This window comes from Nerophis ophidion, linkage group LG07 (assembly GCF_033978795.1).
Source record: "Nerophis ophidion isolate RoL-2023_Sa linkage group LG07, RoL_Noph_v1.0, whole genome shotgun sequence".
NCBI classification, from domain to species: domain Eukaryota; kingdom Metazoa; phylum Chordata; class Actinopteri; order Syngnathiformes; family Syngnathidae; genus Nerophis; species Nerophis ophidion.
The window spans coordinates 74795404-74812953 of NC_084617.1; the positions used below are offsets into that span (position 1 = coordinate 74795404).

The following is a 17550-nucleotide window of genomic DNA, read 5'->3' on the forward strand; positions in this document are numbered from 1 at the left end:
TGTGGAGCTCCTCACATCTGAACAATGTTTACATTCATGGCCACCAGCAGCAAGAGCGATTCGGACCGAAAAAGCGACAATTTCCCCATTAATTTGAGCGAGGATGAAAGATTCGTGGATGAGGAAAGTGAGAGTGAAGGGTTTTGGTTAAATCGTTGGCAATAAGCTCGTCTTTCTGCCCTTTCTTGAGTATTTTTTTTTAACCAGCCATCTTTGTTTTTTTATTGTAAAGAATAATAAATACATTTTAATTTAATTCTTCATTTTAGCTTCGGTTTTTCTGACAAAGAATATTTGTGAAATATTTCTTCAAACTTATGATTAAAATTAAAAAAAAAAAATTCTGGCAAATCTAGAAAATCAAATTTAAATCTTATTTCAAAGTCTTTTGAATTTATTTAAAAAATTTTGTTCTGGAAAATCTAGAAGAAATAATGATTTGTCTGTTAGAAATATAGCTTGGTCCAATTTGTTATATATTCTAACAAAGTGCAGATTGGATTTTAACCTATTTAAAACATGTCATCAAAATTCTAAAATTGATCTTAATCAGGAAAAATGACTAATGATGTTCCAAAAATTAATTCTTTAAATTTTTTCAAAAAGATTTGAATTAGCTAGTTTTTCTGTTCTTGTTTTCGGTTGAATTTTGAATTTTAAAGAGTTGAAATTGAAGATAAACTATGTTTCAAAATCAAATTTTCATTTTTTTGTGTGTTTTCTCCTCTTTTAAACCGTTCAATTAAGTGTTTTTTTCATCATTTATTCTCCACAAAAAACTTCCGTAAAAGGAAAAAAAATGCATGACGGAATGACAGACAGAAATACCCATTTTTTTTATATATATATATATATATTTATTCATTAAAGGTAAATTGAGCAACTTGGCTATTTCTGGCAATTTATTTAAGTGTGTATCAAACTGGTAGCCCTTGGCATTAATCAGTACCCAAGAAGTACCTCTGGTTTCAAAAAGGTTGGTGACCCTGATCTAAAAGAACAGTGTTTTGGTTAAATCGTTGGCCATAAGCTCGTCTTTCTGCCCTTTCCTGAGTATTTTTTTTTAACCAGCCATCATTGTTTTTTTTATTGTAAAGAATAATAAATACATTTTAATTTAATTCTTCATTTTAGCTTCTGTTTTTTTCGACAAATAATATTTGTGAAATATTTCTTCAAATTTATGATTAAAATAAAAAATAAAAATATCCTGGAAAATCTGTAGAATCAAATTTAGATCTAATTTCAAAGTCTTTTGAATTTATTTTCAAATTTTTGTTCTGGAAAATCTAGAAGAAATAATGATTTGTCTTTTTTCGAAATATAGCTTGGTCCAATTTGTTATATATTCTAACAAAGTGCAGATTGGATTTTAACCTATTTAAAACATGTCATCAAAATTCGAAAAATTGATCTTAATCAGGAAAAATTACTAATGATGTTCCCCCAAAAAAATTGTTTTAATTTTTTCAAAAAGATTTGAATTAGCTAGTTTTTCTCTTCTTGTTTTCGGTTGAATTTTGAATTTTAAAGAGTGGAAATTGAAGATAAACTATGTTTCAAAATCAAATTTTCTTTTTTTTGTGTGTTTTCTCCCCTTTTAAACCGTTCAATTAAGTGTTTTTTTTCATCATTTATTCTCTACAAAAAAACTTCCGTAAAAGGAAAAAAAATGCATGACGGAATGACAGACAGAAATACCCATTTTTATATATATATATATTTATTTATTAAAGGTAAATTGAGCAACTTGGCTATTTCTGGCAATTTATTTAAGTGTGTATCAAACTGGTAGCCCTTGGCATTAATCAGTACCCAAGAAGTAGCTCTTTCAAGAAGGTTGGTGACCCTGCTCTAAAAGAACAGTGTTTTGGTTAAATCGTTGGCTATAAGCTCGTCTTTCTGCCCTTTCTTGAGTATTTTCTTTTAACCAGCCATCATTGTTTTTTTATTGTAAAGAATAATAAATACATTTTAATTTAATTCTTCATTTTAGCTTCTGTTTTTTTCGACGAGTAATATTTGTGAAATATTTCTTTAAATGTATGATTAGAAAAAAATATATATATCCTGGAAAATCTGTAGAATCAAATTTAAATCTAATTTCAAATTCTTTTGAATTTCTTTTAAAATTTTCGTTCTGGAAAATCTAGAAGAAATAATGATTTATCTTTTTTAGAAATATAGCTTGGTCCAATTTGTTATATATTCTAACAAAGTGCAGATTGGATTTTAACCTATTTAAAACATGTCATCAAAATTCTAAAATTAATCTTAATCAGGAAAAATTACTAATGATTTTCCAAAAACTATTCTTTTAATTTTTTCAATAAGATTCAAATCAGCTAGTTTTTCTCTTCTTTTTTTCTGTTGAATTTTAAAGAGTGGAAATTGAAGATAAACTATGTTTCAAAATTAAATTTTCATTTTTTTTGTGTGTTTTCTCCTCTTTTAAACCGTTCAATTAAGTGTTTTTTTCATCATTTATTCTCTACAAAAAACCTTCGGTAAAAGGAAAAAAACTGCACGACGGAATGACGGACAGAAATACACTTACATATATATATATATATATATATATATATATATATATATATATATATATATATATGTGTGTTTATTTATTTATTAAAGGTAAATTGAGCAAATTGGCTATTTCTGGCAATTTATTTAAGTGTGTATCAAACTGGTAGCCCTTGGCATTAATCAGTACCCAAGAAGTAGCTCTTGCTTTCAAAAAGGTTGGTGACCCCTGATCTAAAAGAACAGTGTTTTGGTTAAATCGTTGGCCATAAGCTCGTCTTTCTGCCCTTTCTTGAGTATTTTTTTTGAACCAGCCATCATTGTTTTTTTATTGTAAAGAATAATAAATACATTTTAACTTAATTCTTCATTTTAGCTTCTGTTTTTTTCGACGAATAATATTTGTGCAATATTTCTTCAAATTTATGATTAAAATAAAAAATAAAAATATCCTGGAAAATCTGTAGAATCAAATTTAGATCTTATTTCAAAGTCTTTTGAATTTCTTTTAAAATTTTTGTTCTGGAAAATCTAGAAGAAATAATGATTTGTCTTTTTTAGAAATATAGCTTGGTCCAATTTGTTATATATTCTAACAAAGTGCAGATTGGATTTTAACCTATTTAAAACATGTCATAAAAATTCTAAAATTAATCTTAATCAGGAAAAATTACTAATTATTTTCCAAAAATTATTTTTTTTATTTTTTCAATAAGATACATATCAGCTAGTTTTTCTCTTCTTTTTTTCTGTTGAATTTTAAAGAGTGGAAATTGAAGATAAACTATGTTTCAAAATTAAATTTTCATTTTTGTGTGTTTTCTCCTCTTTTAAACCGTTTTTTCCATCATTTATTCGCTACAAAAAACCTTCCGTAAGAGGAAAATAAATGCACGACGGAATGACAGACAGTAATACCCTTTTATAAATATATAGGTTTGTTTATTTATTAAAGGTAAATTGAGCAAATAGGCTATTTCTGGCAATTGATTTAAGTGTGTATCAAACTGGTAGCCCTTGGCATTAATCAGTACCCAAGAAGTAGCTCTTGGTTTAAAAAAAAAGCTTGGTGAGCCCTGCTGTAGATGTATGTAGATTTGTTGTTTAATTTGCTCGGTCATGAAAGGCTGTCACACCCAGGCTGCAACGCACGAATGATGGCGATTAAAAAGGTGCATCTGATGGCATCTTTGAACAAAAATGAGTACTCATACTCACAGAGGCACATGTTTGGTGCGTGGGGATGAGCTCTGAGTAGTTGGACACAGCACACAAGTACATTGTTGGACAAAAAGCTGGAGGACGGTCTGATAGTCTGGGCTCATTGTTTACAACCTGCTGTGCGCATGCGCACTGTGCACCATGCTGCGTTCACTTTCAGTGGGATTTTTTAAATAATCAGCCAATCTTGGCAACGAAAGGCGTCAGTTTTATGTACATAACACAATATTTCTACAATAATCGGCAGCATTACGTACTCGTTTGAATTAATGTATGTTCCGTCCATCACGCTAGCGCTGAAATCTATTTGGAGGACTCGTTATTATTTGACCAACTTTTTTTTTTATAACATGAAAGGGGTATCGTGCATTTCTGTCGTATACACATGACAGTACTTCAATAAAACATTTTCATTCCCGGGCAAACACCAAATTTATTTTAAGCCTTCAATAGAACTGAAAACATTAAGTCTTCAGGTGAGAGTCCTGCTAACGTTAGCTTCTTAGCAATATAGCCGGTGACTGCCAGTTGGCCACCTTTAGTTACTATCTTGTTTTGAAATGACCGTTTTAAGACGTATCGGTGTAAACTCAACATACAATGCAGACATCGAAATATATTTACTTTACTCTTATCTATTCCCACCTCCTCTCCTCTTCTTTTAGCTTCTCTTTTCGACCCTTCCCGGCCACCGTAGCTGGGTGTTTTTACACCGCGACGTGTTTCAAAATACAGAATGTAAGGACCCGGGGTTGTCCGACATAGTGCCTGAACAAAAATACCGTCGATGACGTCATACAGCAGGAGTCACCAGCCTTTTTTGAAAGCAAGAGCTACTTCTTGGGTACTGATTCATGCAAAGGGCTACCAGTTTGATACACACTTCAATAAATTGCCAGAAATAGCCAATTTGCTCAATTTACCTTTAACTCTGTTATTATTAATAATTAATGAGCGCCCCCCGCGACCCCGAAAGGGAATAAGCGGTAGAAAATGGATGGATGGATGGATATTTATCTTTGTGGAAACACTGATCATCTTAAAGCTGCAAGCAGCGATGGACGGGACTGACTTTTGCTGGGGTTTCCTGCCTTTACCCATTCAACATATCTTTACCGTCACGTTACCTACCTTCCCTGCATCCTGGGGTCACACTGGTGCTTCTTTCTGTCACCCATATTGTTTGAAAAAAGGTGACGGGTTTTTACAAAACTTTTGTTTTGAAGGGGTAATTGAGAACTATCTGTTGATTTTTGCTGAAGGATGTCAATTATTAAAATGTAGGTCTAAGTGAGACCTACATAGAGGTTTTTGTTTCATGTCTTTCCGACATTCCTACCGGAAGTTACAAGCAGTTTTGTCTTGTTTTCTTCCTAGGAGCAGTTTTGTCTGTGTTTTATTCCTAGGGGGCGCTAGAGCGCAATTTTGAGTTTTGGGGTTTAGTTTTTTTTCCATTGGATCACAATTTTTGCCAGTCCTGATGTGTGTGTCCAGTTTGGTGAGTTTTGAAGCAGGTCAAATTACAGCTCAAAGAGGCAAAAATGGCATTTTTTTAGGAAATTTAGCGCAGGGAATTTTTCTCACAATATATATAGAAACAGATAAATATATATATTTAAAAAAAAGTGCATTTCTATTTTTTTTCCTTCCACGGAAGGTTTTCTGTAGAGAATAAATGCGGAAAAAAACACTTAATTGACTGGTTTAAAAGAGGAGAAAACGCGACAAAAAGGAAAATTTTATTTTGAAACATTCTTTCTCTTCAATTTCGACTCTTTAAAATTCAAAATTCAACCAATAAGAAGAGAAAACTAGGTAATTTGAATATTTTTGAAAACATTTAAAAAAGAATTAGTAATTTTTCCTGATTAAGATTCATTTTAGAATTTTGATGACATGTTTTAAATAGGTTAAAATCCAATCTGCACTTTGTTAGAATATATAACAAATTGAACCAAGCTATATTTCTAACAAAGAAAAATCATTATTTCTTGTAGATTTTCCAGGACAAAATTGTGAAAAGAAATTCAAAAGTCTTTGAAATGAGATTTATATTTGATTCTACAGATTTTCTACATTTGCCAGAATATTTTTTTTGAATTTTAATCATAATAAGTTTGAAGAAATCTTTCACAAATATTCTTCGTCGAAAAAAACAGAAGCTAATGTGAAGAATTAAATTAAAATGTATTATTCTTTATAATAAAAAAATTAAAATGACTTGAACACTGATTTAAATTGTCAGGAAAGAAGAGGAAGGAATTTAAAAGGTAAAAAAGTATATGTGTTTAAAAATCCTAAAATTATTTTTAAGGTTGTATTTTTTCTCTAAAATTGTCTTCCTGAAAGTTATAAGAAGCAAAGTAAAAAAAATAAATTATTTTATTCAAACAAGTAAAGACCAAGTCTTTAAAATATTTTCTTAGATTTTCAAATTCTATTTGAGTTTTGTCTCACTTAGAATTAAAAATGTCCAGCAAAGCGAGACCAGCTTGCTAGTAAATAAATACAATTTAAAAAATAGAGGCAGCTCACTGGTAAGTGCTGCTATTTGAGCTATTTTTAGAACAGGCCAGCGGGCGACTCATCTGGTCCTTACGGGCGACCTGGTGACTCCTGCCCTACACGTTTCAAACAAACAAGAGATAGAGTAGAACATGGATGGATATTTTAACATCAGTCAATTTTAATCATAAGAAAAAAAAAAAAAAAAGGAAACATGTCAATGCAAAGTTTCCACTTCGGAACGCAGATGAGCATAGTTGATGTACAGATTTTTAAATTCCCTTTGATATTAGCTGTGCAAGCTGTTATAGGCTCTGTAACAACCGTCAGAAATAACAATACATTTGACAGCTCTTTACACCATTAATGATTCATTTACTGATATAAGAAAATGTATATATATTAACTTCTGGAAATGATCAACTTATCCCAGTAGCCTTCATTAAACTAGAGAGAACACCTTTAGAATTTGCTGACAGAAGTAGTCATTTTTCATCACCATAAACCACACTTAACAAATGAAAATAGATGTTTGTAAGTAGTAACAATTTTGCATCGGGTTATTTGCGCTTGTGTTGATCAACTGGGGAGTTGTCAGTTCTCATGCACGTTTGTCCCACAATATATTTTACAGCTCGCACAAATTGGTATGCTCATTCAACCGGAGACCCGTACAGTATGATAAAAGTTGCTTAAGGCTTTCCCCGCCAACAAACACCTGCAGTCCATGCTAGACAACCAAATAAACCCAATACATAACTGAGCCAGTCGGAAACCTCTTCTTGCATGGATACAATAAACGATTTATATTAAAAAAAAAAGGCAACAAAATGGTTACGGAAAACGTGCATTAATGTCCCGTCGCCAGCTGCTTACATGTTAGTTAAATCCTAGAGTAATGATGACATCTGCCACGGACAGGCAGAAATAAATGGAAGAACAGTTCTTAGCAATTTGTCTACTTACATCTCCTTCAACATTTGATAAGAATTTAAAGTAAAACCATACCATTGCTGTATGTTATCAAGGGTTCTCTTGGCCGTAATCGTTGATGTGATTCTTTAACTCTTAATAAATAAATAATTGGGACAACAAATATAAACAACCGTCAAATAACAGAGGGGGGGAATAAAGCTGTGATATAAAGTTTGACTCTAAAATAAATGAGAATGCCAAATGTTGGCAGAAATTGTTAACAAAGGAGATAACGGAACAAAGGGCTAAACATGGCTTTGTGGATAAAACTCCACTGTCATCATAGCCTGAGAAAAGCCTCGCTCTCATCACTGCTGCGGTTCCACTTTATTCTTTTCTGCCGCCGTGTCGTTTGATGGCCGTGATGCGTCAGAGTCCTCGCTTTGAAGCCCCAGTTGAGCCAGTCCTTCCTCCGTATTTGGCCATGAGCTCATTGACTCGTGCACCGTGACTGTGTGCTCCTCCATCTGCTTTTGGAGGCTGTCCATCTCCTCCCTGACAACAAAAATACAAACCCCGTTTCCATATGAGTTGGGAAATTGTGTTAGATGTAAATATAAACAGAATACAATGATTTGCAAATCCTTTTCAACCCATATATTCAGTTGAATATGCTACAAAGACAACATATTTCATGTTCAAACTGATAAACATTTTTTTTTTGTGCAAATAATCATTAACTTTAGAATTTGATGCCAGCAACACGTGACAAAGAAGTTGGGAAAGGTCGAAATAAATATTGATAAAGTAGAGGAATGCTCATCAAACACTAGAGGGGGGGGGGGGTTGCCCACATCTGAGGTCCTCTCCAAGGTTTCTCATAGTCAGCATTGTCACTGGCGTCCCACTGGATGTGAATTCTCCCTGCCCACTGGGTGTGAGTTTTCCTTGCCCTTTTGTGGGTTCTTCCGAGGATGTTGTAGTCGTAATGATTTGTGCAGTCCTTTGAGACATTTGTGATTTGGGGCTATATAAATAAACATTGATTGATTGATTGATTGATTTGGAACATCCCACAGGTGTGCAGGCTAATTGGGAACAGGTGGGTGCCATGATTGGGTATAAAAACAGCTTCCCAAAAAAATGCTCAGTCTTTCACAAGAAAGGATGGGGCGAGGTACACCCCTTTGTCCACAACTGTGTGAGTAAATAGTCAAACAGTTTAAGAACAACGTTTCTCAAAGTGCAATTGCAAGAAATTTAGGGATTTCAACATCTACGCTCCATAATATCATCAAAAGGTTCAGAGAATCTGGAGAAATCACTCCACGTAAGCAACATGGCCGGAAACCAACATTGAATCACCGTGATCTTCGATCCCTCAAAAACTGACATCAATCTCTAAAGGATATCACCACATGGGCTCAGGAACACTTCGGAAAACCACTGTCACTAAATACAGTTCGTCGCTACATCTGTAGATGCAAGTTAAAGCTCTACTATGCAAAACGAAAGCCATTTATCAACAACATCCAGAAACGCCGTCGGCTTCTCTGGGTCCGAGATCATCTAAGATGGACTGATGCAAAGTGGAAAAGTGTTCTGTGGTCTGATGAGTCCACATTTCAAATTGTTTTTGGAAATATTCGACATCGTGTCATCCGGACCAAAGGGGAAGCGAACCATCCAGACTGTTATCGACGCAAAGTTCAAAAGCCAGCATGTGTGATGGTATGGGGGTGCATTAGTGCCCAAGGCATGGGTAACTTACACATCTGTGAAGGCACCATTAATGCTGAAAGGTACATACAGGTTTTGGAACAACATATTCTGCCATGTAAGTGCCGTCTTTTTCATGGACGCCCCTGCTTATTTTAGCAAGACAATGCCAAGCCACATTCAGCACGTGTTACAACAGCGTGGTTTCGTAAATAAAAAGAGTGCGGGTACTTTCCTGGCCCGCCTGCAGTCCAGACCTCTCTACCAAGGAAAATGTGTGGCGCATTATGAAGCGTAAAATACAACAGCGGCGACCCCGGACTGTTGAACGACTGAAGCTCTACATAAAACAAGAATGGGAAAGAATTCCACTTTCAAAGCTTCAACAATTAGTTTCCTCAGTTCCCAAACGTTTATTGAGTGTTGTTAAAAGAAAATGTGATGTAACACAGTGGTGAACATGCCCTTTCCCAACTACTTTGGCACGTGTTGCAGCCATGAAATTCTAAGTTAGTAATTATTTGAAAAAAAAAAAAAAAAGTTTATGAGTTTGAACATCAAATATTGTCTTTTTAGTGCATTCAACTGAATATGGGTTGAAAATGATTTGCAAATAATTTTATTCTGTTTATATTTACATGTAACACAATTTCCCAACTCATATGGAAACAGGGTTTGTACATACAAACAATCAAAGCACACGTAGACTAGAATCGGGAAAAGACCTTACATTACATATGCAGGTGATATAAATGAAGCACAAAGGCGTCTTACTTGAGCAGCCGTAAACAGTTGTGCAAGTTATTGAGGGGCTCCTTGTTGACCGAAGCGGAAGGTTTTAGCAGCTCGTCGAGCAGCGAGGCAGGCACGGGGCAGTCAGGGATCTTGACAGGCGTCACAGGATTGGATGGGTTCCCCTCACTTTTCAGTTCCATCCGTTGCTGTTCCAACAATGACAAAATTGCACAGGCTATCTTTAGCATACCGTATTTTTCGGATTATAAATCGCTCCGGAGTATAAATCGCACCGGCCGAAAATGCATAATAAAGAAGGAAAAAAAAACATATAAGTCGCACTGGAGTATAAGTTACATTTTTGGGGGAAATTTATTTGATAAAACCAAACACTAACAATAGACATTTGAAAGGCAATTTAAAATAAATAAAGAATAGTGAACAACAGGCTGAATAAGTGTAGGTTATATGAGGCATAAATAAGCAACTGCTATGTTAACCTAACATATTATGGTAAGAGTCATTCAAATAACTATAACATATAGAACATGCTATACCTTTACCTAACAATCTCTCACTCCTAATCCATAAATCCCATGAAATCTTCTTCCTGGATGTCGCTTCTAAACAACTCTGCCAACTCCAAAGGTATGCGCCGCTTCCTCTTGTCCTTTTCTGCTGCATATTTCACTATTTCCAGCTTCTAATCTGAAGTACATGATTTTCTTTTCAGGGCCATTTTTTTCAGCCCTTCTCAGTTTTTTTTATAAGTTACTGCCATCGATGAAATGATCCATTTTAATAGATACGGCAGTAGCATATAGCAGTGAGACTAAAAAGTATTTGATCCCTTGCTAAATTTGTTGGTTTGCCCACTAATAAAGACATGATCATTCCATACTTTTAAAGGTAGATATATTTAAAAATGGTGAGATAGAATATCAAAAAGAAAATCCAGAAAATAACTTTAAGGAATATATTTTAATTGATTTGTATTTCATTGAGGGAAAAAAGTATTTTATCCCCTAGTGTGCATTAGGATTTCTGGCTTTCACAGAGCAGTTAGACACTCCCAATCAACTTGGGAAGTGAAGACTGAATTGAAGACACCTGTTCTAACTAATCACCTGTATAAAAGACACCTGATCAGAGACTCAGACAGATTCCAAGCTCTCCAACATGGGTAAGACAAAAGAACTCTTTCAGGACCTCAGAGACAGGATTGTTGACCTGCACAAATCTGGAATGGGCTACAAAAACATTAGCAAGATGCTGGGAATCAAAGTAACAACCATTGGTGCAACTGTTAGAAAATTTAAAAAGTATAACATGACCATCAATAGACCTCGATCTGGTGCTCCATAGGAGATTTCACCTCGTGGGGTTGCAATGATCATGAGAACTGTGAGAAATGGTCCTGCAAGCACTCAGCAGGAGTTAGTGAATGACCTCAAGGCAGCTGGGACCACAGTCACCAGGAAAACAGTTGGCAACACTTTGCGACGGAATGGGTTAAAATCCTGCAGTGCCCGAAAGGTACTCCTGCTTAAGAAGGCACATGTGGAGGCCCGCCCAAAGTATGCCAATGATCACCTCAAAGACGCACAAAGTGATTGGGAGAAGGTTCTATGGTCAGACGAGACCAAAATTGAACTATTTGGCCTAAACTCTACACGTCGTGTGTGGAGAAAGAAAAATGCTGCCTATGACCCAAAGAACACTGTGCCCACCATCAAGCATGGAGGTGGAAGCATTATGTTTTGTTCTCGCGACTGTGTTGGATCCATTGTGGATTGAACTTTCACAGTATCATGTTAGACCCGCTCGACATCCATTGCTTTCCTCCTCTCTAAGGTTTTCATAATCATTATTGTCACCGATGTCCCGCTGGGTGTGAGTTTTCCTTGCCCTTATGTGGGCCTACCGAGGATGTCGTGGTGGTTTGTGCAGCCCTTTGAGACACTAGTGATTTAGGGCTATATAAGTAAACATTGATTGATTGATTGAGTGTTTCTCTGCCAAGGACACAGGGCTACTACACCGCATCAGTGGGAAGATGGATGGAGGCATGTACTGTGCAGTCTTGAGGGACAACCTCCTCCCCTCTGCTAGGAAGCTGAAAATGGGCCGTGGTTGGGTCTTCCAACATGACAACCATCCAAAGCATACAGCAAAGGCAACAAAGGAGTGGCTCAAGAAGAACCATATTAAGGTCATGGAGTGGCCCAGCCAGTCTCCGGACCTCAATCCTATTGAAAATCTATGGAGGGAGCTGAAGGTCCGAGTTGCCAAGCGACAGCCCACCCACCTGAATGATCTCGAGAGGATCTGCAAAGAAGAGTGGGCCAAAATTCCCCCTGATATGTGTGCTAACCTTGTGGTTAACTACCACAAACGTCTGACCGCGGTGCTTGCAAACAAAGGCTTTGCCACCAAGTATTAACTGCTTTTGTCTAGAGGGATCAAATACTTATTTCCCTCAATGAAATACAAATTAATTAAAATATATTCTTGAAAGTTATTTTCTGGATTTTCGTTTTGATATTCTATGTCTCCATGTTCGAATACATCTACCATTAAAAGTATAGAGTGATCATGTCTATTAGTGGGAAATCCAACAAATCCAGCAAGCGATCAAATACTTTTTACTCTCACTGTAACAGTTAGCATTCCATGACCCACAATGCACTTCTGCCATGACCCTCCCCCGCCAAATTCTTATCGTCAGTTGTGTGTGTGACGATTGCTGACATTTTCTTTGTCTCTTCCGCGAATGAGATCATTAATATTATTTGATATTTTACGGTAATGTGTTAATAATTTCACACATAAGTCGCTCCGGAGTATAAGTCGCACCCCCGGCCAAACTATGAAAAAAACTGTGACTTATAGTCTGAAAAGTACAGTACTTAAGGAATTGAATATGTGCTCACTACAGTGTGACAAGTGCGCTAATGTCAAACTCAAATGCTAAACAACAACAATAGTTTTTATTGCAATTACAGTATTTTATAGATTTTGTAATGAAGTTGAGCTGTATGTTAAGTACTGGAAATAAGATCTTGGAAATATAGTAGTAGTAGCTTGGAGTATGACACATTTTCCAAACCGTTTGGTATTTCGACCAAAAAACGTATCTCAAGTTTGCCCCCGTTTTCGTATGTCGCAGTTATTATATGACTCGTAGCAAACTAGTCCGTTTGCCAAAGTATCGAGTGCCCAAACAAATCCCACGGACACACAACACAGTCTTTGTGGTTCTTTTGTTTGAGTACGACTGCAAAATAAGAAATAAAGAAAGTTGCATGTGCCAGCACCTCGATAAAGAAGGTGAGAAGCAATATTGAATTCAAGAAAGAACAGTATCTCCCCAAGTCCTCCCACCCTTCCCCGCAATCTTTGCCAACCAAAGTCTTCAACAAAAGGTAAAGAGTCCATATTTTGCAAAACTATAACAATTTTCTTTAAAATGTGTTTTGTGTTAATATCTTTTGGTTGTCTAAAACGGAAAATTGGATTTATAAATGTTTTCACAATTCGTCTGACCTTTTTTGAATGGATCACTAATGAAATTAGAGATGTCCGATAATGGCTTTTTTGCCGATATCCGATATTGTCCAACTCTTAATTACCGATATCAACCGATACTGATATATACAGTTGTGTAATCAACACATTACTATGCCTAATTTTGTTGTGATGTAACAAGCATTTTCCAAAATAAATCAACTCAAGTTAAGGGAAAAAAATGCCAACATGGCACTGCCATATTTCTTATTGAGGTCTCAAAGTGCATTCTTTTTTTTTTAACATCCCTCAAAAATAGCAGATTGGAATTTGGGACATGTTCTCCCAGAGAGAGCATGAGGAGGTTGAGTTGGGCGGGGGGGTGTATATTGTAACGTCCCGGAAGAGTTAGTGCTGCAAGGGGTGATGGGTATTTGTTCTGTTGTGTTTATGTTGTGTTACGGTGCGGATGTTCTCCCGAAATGTGTTTGTCATTCTTGTTTGGTGTGGGTTCACATGTGTGGCGCATATTTGTAACAGTGTTAAAGTGTTTTATACGGCCACCCTCAGTGTGACCTGTATGGCTGTTGACCAAGTATGCTTTGCATTCACTTGTGTGTGTGAATTGATTGATTGATTGATTGATACTTTTATTAGTAGTTTGCACAGTACAGTACATATTCCGTACAATTGACCACTAAATGGTAACACCCGAATAAGTTTTTCAACTTGTTTAAGTCAGGGTCCACGTTAATCAATTCATGGTAAAGCCGTAGATATAAAGTGAATTATATTTATATAGCGCTTTTCTCTAGTGACTCAAAGCGCTTTACATAGTGAAACCCAATATCTAAGTTACATTTCAACCAGTGTGGGTGGCACTGGGAGCACGTGGGTAAAGTGTCTTGCCCAAGGACACAACGGCAGTGACTAGGATGGCTGAAGCGGGAATCGAACCTGCAACCCTCAAGTTGCTGGCACGGCCACTCTACCAACCGAGCTATATTATGTGATTGGGCCGGCACGCAAAGGCAGTGCCTTTAAGGTTTATTGGCGCTCTGTACTTCTCCCTACATCCATGTACCACTCCGTACAGCGGCGTTTTAAATAGTCATAAATTTTACTTTTACTGATATGACATTTTAAAGCGGCCCTGCGATGAGGTGGCGACTTGTCCAGGGTGTACACCGCCTTCCGCCCGTTTGTAGCTGGAGATAGTACCAGCGCCCCCCACGCCCCCAAAGGGAATAAGCGGTAGAAAAATGGATGGACATTTTAAAGCATTTATCGGCCGATAATATCGTCAGTCCCATATTATCGGACATCTCTAATGAAAAGCAAGGTAATGAGTAACACCTGACAACTAATTCGACTATAAGAGGCATCCTTTTAAACAATGACACTGGTATAAAAAGTTTTAACCGGACGCAATCAAAGTCTGTCACACCATGTCAGGAAATATGATGCATCACCTTCCTCAGGCGGTTCTGTTTGAGGTCCTGCTTGAGTTGCTGGTTCTGTAGCAGGACGGTCTTCATGCTGTTCCTCAGCTCACCCACTTTTGCTTGCAGCATGAACTTGTCCTTCCGTGTCCCACTCAGCTCCTCCTGGACCGTCTCCAACTCAACCTTGATGTTCTGTGATCGGAGGGAACAAATAAGCTAATTTTACTTTCACATTCTCCTGAAAATCCTTACTTGCCTGCAAAGCCGTCTGCAGGCTGTCGAGTTCTCTGTGGTGACACTGCTCCATCATCTCCAACTGCTGCTTCTGAGCCTCAATCTCCCTCTGCCTCTGTTCCACCTCCCACTTCAGGTCTTCAACCTGTGAAAGCAGTCAATGTTGGACATTTTATATGCGTAAAAACTCCAAAACATCAACCTTCATGTCCTTTATTCAACTATTAGGCAATACAATACAACATTGACAAACCCAATCGAGTATGGTAAGCACATAGAAGCTTATCACATAAAAATAATGCAGCGCCTTACTTCTTGATTAGTGAGGGGCTGCCTTGACATCTCTTCGTCCAGTTGTTTCTGAAGGATCTGCAGCTGGGAATGAGCCTCGGTCAGCTCTTCTTGGAAACTGGAGATCTCCTGAGCGTGCTTCTCATCCTGAGATCTGTGGATTGAGCACATGGTAAATAGGAAATGTTAGGAATCTTTCTTTGTCAAATTAAGTAAAATAAATGATCACTTTCAGACAGTTTCCTTGGGGATTGTGATAATCTTGTAAGATTTATTTAACCTTTGTGTAATGTTCATATTGTGGTTACTCAGCCAGCGTTTGTGGGTCTGATGGACCCGTTGCCTTACAATCACACACTTTTGTGTTAAAATACTGTACAGACGTTTATTGGCACTGTATAAGGTAAACATCTGTTCCGTATTTTAACATAAAAGTAAAAATACTATACAGATGTTTATTGGTTTAATGTAAATATCTGTTCATTATTTTAACATAAAAGTGTTTGATGGTGAGGCATTAAAAGCCACAAAATGCAAGGGGTCCATCAGACCCACAAACGCTGGCTGAGTAACAATATAAACGTTGCACAGAAAATTTCTCCGGCAGTTTCTGCATCCCACAGGGATTCTTCTTTTGTGTTTCTGCACCTGCGGTTCCCACACAAGGTTGCGACATTGTTTGTCAACGCTGTCTGCTCTCATTTTCTCGCACATTTGACCCTCTAATGTTCTGTGTACCTACACTAGTCTGTCCTCCTCCTGTCTAGGCCTGCTGTGTGTGTGTGTGTGTGTGTGTGTTGCAACATTGTTGGCCAACACTGTCTGCTCTCATTTTCTCACACATTTGAACCTCAGATGTTCTGTGTACCTACACTATTCTGTCCTCCTCCTGTCTAGGCCTGCTGTGTGTGTGTGTTGCAATATTGTTGGCCAACACTGTCTGCTCTCATTTTCTCACACATTTGAACCTCAGATGTTCTGTGTACCTACACTCTGTCCTCCTGTCTAGGCCTGCTGTCTGTGTGTGTGTGTGTGTGTGTGTGTGTGTGTGTATGTGTTACACAGAAAATCAATCTCCACACTTCTATTAGCCCCGGGTCCAGTGGACCCGGACATCTTATATGTAATAGAAATGTGTAGGGGGGGCGTGTATGGTGTGTGGTCATTAAATATGTATTCTGACATATGTTCTTCACAGAAAATGAGCCAAAGTCAGTGAGTCTCAGTGTGAAAAAATAACACTTTTTCTTTTAATAAAACATGAAAACGGGTCCCACAGACCCGAGCACCACAATCCCAACAGTCATATTTGAGATCGACCCTCCAAAAGGTTCCCAAAAATGATGCATATTCATTAAAGGTGTTGTTTGCAACTTCCTACGTAGCCTTCCACTTGGTGGCCGAGTTGCTGTTGTTCCCAAACTCTTCCATTTTCTTATAATAAAGCCAACAGTTGTCTTTGGAATATTTAGGAGAGGGGAAATTTCACGACTGGATTTGTTGCACAGGTGGCATCCTATGACAGTTCCACGCTGGAAATCACTGAGAGCGGCCCATTCTTTCACAAATGTTTTTAGAAAGTCTCCTAGCCTAAGTGCTTGATTTGATACACCTGTGGCCGGGCGGGCCAAATGATTAGGAAACCTGATTCTGACCATTTAGATGGGTGGCCAAATACTTTTGGCAATATAGTGTATGTGCTTACTGTAGTTTTTGAGCTTCTTGTTGCAGAGCTTTGACCAAGTCCTCTTTGGCCAGCAGGTCTTTCTTGATCTCTGACAGCTCCAACATGGCAGCTCTGTAGTGTCTCCTGTTGTGGGCTGCTTCAGCTTTTGCTGCCGATACCTGGGAGATGCACTACATCATTACAAACTGAAAGCAAAAACATGCTAAAACACAACAGCCATTTAAAAAAACCCCACAAGACTCCATTCTTTGTGATTAGTTATTTAAAAAAACTAAAAGTTAGTGAAAAAAACAGTTGGACCAAGAGCTCCTTACCTGTTCTTTTAGATCTTTGACTTTGGTCTTCTCTTTTTCCAAGGCAAGCTGTAGAGTTTGAACAACCTCTTTCATTTGTTGATCCTCCGCCTCTTTGCGTTTAAGAACAGCTTGAACCTGTAAGTCGGTCCGTACAAAACAATGTGGATGAGTAAAAGGTAAAAAAACTCAAGTGCTTTCCATACATTAAATTGGGACTACCACAAATACATTTGGCACTACCTGTTAAACGGGTCATAGTATGATTAATTTTTAACATTCAAAACACTGTATCCCTGCAGACTGTATTGATCTACATTGATATGTAATGTATATATTGTTTTTTATGTTGATTTAATAAAATATATATATATATAAATATATATATATTTTTTTTAATTTCTCGTGCGGCCCAGTACCAATCGGTCCGCGGACCACTGGTCTAAATAACATGTAATGGCGGTTCTTTGGTCAA

The 17550-nt window shown here is 37.0% G+C and overlaps 2 protein-coding genes across 3 annotated transcripts in view; both read right to left on the reverse strand.

Moving 5' to 3' along the window:
* ankle2 (ankyrin repeat and LEM domain containing 2) overlaps window positions 1-4522 on the reverse strand; it is a 46537-nt gene extending 42015 nt beyond the window's left edge. The window contains exon 1 of one of the 2 annotated variants that reach the window (XM_061907111.1): window positions 4390-4522. The gene's annotated coding sequence lies outside the window, so the exon portion shown is untranslated. Of the gene's footprint in view, window positions 1-3741; window positions 3899-4389 lie in introns of those variants that run through there. The other variant, XM_061907110.1, reaches the window with a different exon arrangement.
* A 1886-nt stretch (window positions 4523-6408) lies between these two features.
* The window catches only part of golga3 (golgin A3), a 39210-nt gene continuing 28068 nt past the window's right edge, over window positions 6409-17550 (reverse strand). Inside the window, 7 exon segments of the mRNA XM_061907112.1 lie at window positions 6409-7719; window positions 9658-9824; window positions 14598-14762; window positions 14827-14949; window positions 15117-15249; window positions 16801-16940; window positions 17097-17213. Of these exon segments, the coding sequence (XP_061763096.1) occupies window positions 7533-7719; window positions 9658-9824; window positions 14598-14762; window positions 14827-14949; window positions 15117-15249; window positions 16801-16940; window positions 17097-17213 (1032 nt within the window). The 3' untranslated portion in view covers window positions 6409-7532.